This window comes from Limulus polyphemus, unplaced genomic scaffold, assembly GCF_000517525.1.
Source record: "Limulus polyphemus unplaced genomic scaffold, Limulus_polyphemus-2.1.2 Scaffold9272, whole genome shotgun sequence".
Classification (NCBI taxonomy): Eukaryota; Metazoa; Arthropoda; class Merostomata; order Xiphosura; family Limulidae; genus Limulus; species Limulus polyphemus.
The window spans coordinates 1-5,722 of NW_013674882.1; the positions used below are offsets into that span (position 1 = coordinate 1).

Consider the following 5,722-nt stretch of genomic DNA (forward strand, 5'->3'; position numbering starts at 1 on the left):
GGACTAAGACATTCTACCTAGTAAACAACAATACAGTAAAAAGAGGGAAGTTGGAGAAGACATCCTACCTAGTAAACAACAATATATAGTAGAAACAGGAAAAGTTGGAGAAAACACGATACTCAATAAATAACAATATAACAGAAAGTGGGAGATAATACCAATATAAGAAAATCAAATAAAACTATGTTTATAAACAATGTTATTAAATTCTCGTAAACAAATTGTGGACCAAACTGTGTTTTTATGTACCATCGTTATTTGTGTGTATGTGTGTGAAGAGAAGGCCAGAAATCTGAAATACTAACATTTCCTAACCGTACATTATACACGTTATTTGAAACTTAAACTCACTTTATTTATCTATTTTCATTGCTGCATGATTAACCTTGTAATCAGTTATTTCTACTTCGATAGTGACATGCTTGGATCTTCCAACACTGTTGTAAAAATCCAAGGGTATTTCTTATATCAAACCACAAGACATCTTTATGAGCGAACTTCAGTACATTAAGCAGTAAAGCACGTGCTTAAATGACGAAGTCATAGCACGTTCTTAACGTGTTACGTAATAAACTCTCTTATCTCGCTTGAAGTTGTGGAAGAACCTTCCTCTGGGATATTTACTAACTCATAATGTGAGTTTAATGCTTGTAAATAATTTTGTACAATTAAATGACATCCGAAATAGAATATACTATACACATATCAGTGTTCGGTTTTTGTACTAAAACGATGTGGATGTAACAGCACGTTCAGTCTTCTCAGGAAATTCTAAATTCAGTTTTTTCTGTTAATCGTGCTGTGATAAATTTTGACGGAGGTTCGAGATTATTAGTAATGGAGTTTATACTTATTTAGTTATTAGTAATGGAGTTTATACTTAGTTAGTTATTAGTAATGGAGTTTATACTTATTTAGTTATTAGTAATGGAGTTTATACTTATTTAGTTATTAGTAATGGAGTTTATACTTATTTAGTTATTAGTAATGGAGTTTATACTTACTTAGTTATTAGTAATGGAGTTTATACTTATTTAGTTATTAGTAATGGAGTTTATACTTAGTTAGTTATTAGTAATGGAGTTTATACTTAGTTAGTTATTAGTAATGAAGTTTATACTTAGTTGTTAGTAATAGAGTTTGTAGTTAGTTATTAGTAATGGAGTTTATACTTAGTTATTAGTAATGGAGTTTATACTTATTTAGTTATTAGTAATGGAGTTTATACTTATTTAGTTATTAGTAATGGAGTTTATACTTACTTAGTTATTAGTAATGGAGTTTATACTTATTTAGTTATTAGTAATGGAGTTTGTACTTATTTAGTTATTGGTAATGGAGTTTATACTTACTTAGTTATTAGTAATGGAGTTTATACTTATTTAGTTATTAGTAATGGGGTTTGTACTTATTTAGTTATTAGTAATGGAGTTTATACTTAGTTAGTTATTAGTAATGGAGTTTATACTTATTTAGTTATTAGTAATGGATTTTGTACTTAGTTATTAGTAATGGAGTTTATACTTATTTAGTTATTAGTAATGGAGTTTGTACTTAGTTATTAGTAATGGAGTTTATACTTATTTAGTTATTAGTAATGGAGTTTGTACTTATTTAGTTATTAGTAATGAAGTTTGTACTTGGTTATTAGTAATGGAGTTTATACTTATTTAGTTATTAGTAATGGAGTTTGTAGTTATTTAGTTATTAGTAATGGAGATTGTATTTAGTTATTAGTAATGAAGTTTGTATTTGTTATTTGTAATGGAGTTTGTAGTTAGTTATTAGTAATGAAGTTTGTATTTATTATTTGTAATGGAGTTTGTACTTGGTTATTAGTAATGGAGTTTGTACTTAGTTAGTTATTAGTAATGAAGTTTGTACTTGGTTATTTGTAATGGAGTTTGTAGTTAGTTATTAGTAATGGAGTTTGTACTAGTTTATTTATTAGTAATGGAGTTTGTACTTATTTAGTTATTAGTAATGGAGTTTAAACTTTGTTAGTTATTAGTAATGGAGTTTGTATTTATTTAGTTATTAGTAATGAAGTTTGTACTTGGTTATTTGTAATGGAGTTTGTACTTGGTTATTAGCAATATAGTTTACACGTGGTTAGTTTGACAAGAAATTGAGTTTAAACTTTGTTAGTTATTAGTACAGTCTATTCATTAGGCTTAACTCAGTATACTCATTTTCGGTGACTTTTGGTGGATACAGTGTACTCATTAGGCTTAACTCAATAAGCAACTTTTCATCAGTTTTCTAGTAAATTCTAGGTGATAAAGTCTGCTCATTTGACTCGTTTTGGCTAGCTTCTACTAGTTATCTTTATTAATGCTAGCTATCTTCTATTCTTAAGCACCCTTAGGAACCTTATATTTGATGTTTATAAGTATGACGATTTGTTGTTTTACAACCTGATATTTGTATCTTATACTTGTCGTTTCAGAAAAAAAAAAAGATTATCACCTAGCAACTCATCATCAAAATCAACTTTGCTATAGTTGAGAAAATCATTTTTTTCGTGTTGACTGAAAGACTTGCCAAATAAATGACCTCAGTGCCATCGTGGCGGGTCGAGGTCACGTGTGACGATGGCCAGGTGTTACCTGAAGAACATACAACGACTGCCTCGAAAAGACCCAGCACCATCTTGTCTTTCTCAGAGGTGGAAGAGTGGCTGGATGACCATCAACAAAGTGCAGAAGATTATTTTCTTCGAAAAATGGACATAAACCGCTGGCTCATGACCCATGGGTTTTTGTCCATCCGTGAATACGTAAATTCTCGGCGAAATTCGGAAACATTGGTCAACAGTGACGAGCTGTCCCCCGTCGAAAGAGCTTCAGGCTACTTCAGCGACGGGCCGGACGTAACCCCACACAGGCGGTCAAATTCAAAAAAACATTTACGTCAAAAATTTGCTCGATCAAAGAAGATTGGCAAACATTACAAGTGCGAAAAGATAAGCCAGAGTGCCGACAGTCCCACACACGTCCGGAAAAGCAGTTTACGGGATTTACGGAGGTATCTCTCTTTACCTTCCCGGTCTATTCACATGTTGAATCTCCTTACTGAATCCAAGGTTCGAATACCGCGTTTACCCTCAAAAGGATTGGACTCGAAACGCGAGCTTCGATTTTTAAATGAAAGACAGTTCTTTCTGGAGAGTGTCCAGGAGATAGCCCACGACCTAAATGTTACGAGCTTAACCCAGAAAATTGTCACCAACTTGGCCGTATTTGTTGACGCTGATTGCGCTACTTTGTTCCTCGTGGAAGGGTCGAAGGACAGACGATTGCTCGTATCCAGGGGGTTTGACGTTGAGTGCGGGATGGGCACAGTTATGACTAATTCAAGAAAGGGCAGGGAACTCAAAGTACCTTTGGGAGTTGGGATCCTGGGTCACGTGGCCGACACTGGGGAAACAGTGAACTTAGTCGAAGCTTTTGAGGTATTTCAATGACGTAAATGATGTTTGTTACTTAGAATATCATTATCTGTTTAGTATACGTGAAGTTAAGCCTTAATATTTGGTCACGCAGTAACTAATGGTGATGACACTTTGATTATAGATTATCTAAACTAATGAAATTAATAGTTTGATAAGTAGTAACATAAATATACATTATCTAAACTGTTGAAACTAATACTTTGATATGTAGTAACGTAAATATACATTATCTAAATTAATGAAATTAATACTTTGATAAGTAGTAACATAAATATACATTATCTAAACTGTTGAAACTAATACTTTGATAAGTAGTAACATAAATATACATTATCTAAGTTGATGAAACTAATACTTTGATATGTAGTAACATAAATATAAATTATCTAAACTAATGAAATTAATACTTTGATAAGTAGTAACATAAATATACATTATCTAAACTGTTGAAACTAATACTTTGATATGTAGTAACGTAAATATACATTATCTAAACTGTTGAAACTAATACTTTGATAAGTAGTAACATAAATATACATTATCTAAACTGTTGAAACTAATACTTTGATATGTAGTAACATAAATATAAATTATCTAAACTAATGAAATTAATACTTTGATAAGTAGTAACATAAATATACATTATCTAAACTGTTGAAACTAATACTTTGATATGTAGTAACGTAAATATACATTATCTAAGTTGATGAAACTAATACTTTGATATGTAGTAACATAAATATATATTATCTAAAGTAACGAAACTAATACTTTAACATGTAGTAACGTAAATACGCATTGCCTAAACTATATATATGTGGATAATGTGGTGAAACTCATTAATGAAACGAATCATTTCTTATTTCCTAAGCTAAACACACAGATCCTAACTAATGAACTAACTAGTTGGCAACATAAATAATAACACAGTAACCGATGTACTAAGTATATCTCGTACTTGACTGATAACATAAATAATAACACAATAACCGATGTACTAAGTGTATCACGTACTTGACTGATAACATAAATAATAACACAATAACCGATGTACTAAGTATTTCACTTACTTGACTGATAACATAAATAATAACACAATAACCGATGTACTAAGTATTTCACTTACTTGATTGATAACATAAATAATAACACAATAACCGATGTACTAAGTATTTCACTTACTTGACTGATAACATAAATAATAACACAATAACCGATGTACTAAGTATATCACGTACTTGATTGATAACACAAATAATAACACAATAACCGATGAACTAAGTATATCACGTATTTGGGACACGTTCTTACATTAATACAATAAACTCCAATGAAACCATATAAAGCCTAACTTCAGCTACTATAAAATATCAAAGTCAGTCCTGAATCAATAAACTAAACACTAATACTTCCAAGAAGTTGACATGTAATTGATTTAATGCTAAACCGATTTAAGATAAAAGTGTGTTTATCATACAGTCAAGTTAATGTTGAAGTATCTCACTTTATTACATAACATAATAAGTAAATGTTTCAAGAAAAAACCTTTTATATTGTCACTGTTCTTTCGTCCACAGGACCCAAGGTACAATGATGAAGTCGACAAAATTTGTGGCTATAAGACAGCATCTCTTCTATGCATGCCCGTCCGGAATGCTGATGACGAGATTATAGGTGTCGCTCAAGCGATAAAACAATGTGGCAAGCAACAGTTTACAGAGGAAGATGAGAGGGTATGTTTTCTACATGAAAAACTCTCGTATTAATAGAGGGTATGTTTGTTACATGAAAACCTCCCGTATTAATAGAGGGTATGTTTGTTACATGAAAACCTCCCGTATTAATAGAGGGTATGTTTGTTACATGAAAAACTCCCGTATTAATAGAGGGTATGTTTGTTACATGAAAAACTCCCGTATTAATAGAGGGTATGTTTGTTACATGAAAAACTCCCGTATTAATATAGGGTATGTTTGTTACATGAAAACCTCCCGTATTAATAGAGGGTATGTTTGTTACATGAAAAACTCCCGTATTAATAGAGGGTATGTTTGCTACATGAAAAACTCCCGTATTAATGGTTCTATGCAATATTTCCAGCAATATATGTCAACCGAATATGAAACACCTACAGATACATTAAGGTTCTCAAGTCAACCGAATATGAAACACCTACAGATACATTAAGGTTCTCAAGTCAACCGAATAAGAAACACCTACAGATACATTAAGGTTCTGAAGTCAACCGAATAAGAAACACCTACA

At 31.3% G+C, this 5,722-nt stretch overlaps 1 protein-coding gene across 1 annotated transcript in view; it reads left to right on the plus strand.

Annotated features, from left to right (window-relative positions):
• Positions 1 to 2,458: 2,458 nt before the first annotated feature.
• The window catches only part of LOC106475847 (dual 3',5'-cyclic-AMP and -GMP phosphodiesterase 11A-like), a gene marked incomplete at its 3' end in the record, with an annotated part of 22,530 nt that continues 19,266 nt past the window's right edge, over positions 2,459 to 5,722 (plus strand). The window contains exons 1-2 of the mRNA XM_013936520.2: positions 2,459 to 3,457; positions 5,035 to 5,190. Of these exons, the coding sequence (XP_013791974.2) occupies positions 2,555 to 3,457; positions 5,035 to 5,190 (1,059 nt within the window). The remainder of the gene's footprint in view (positions 3,458 to 5,034; positions 5,191 to 5,722) is intronic.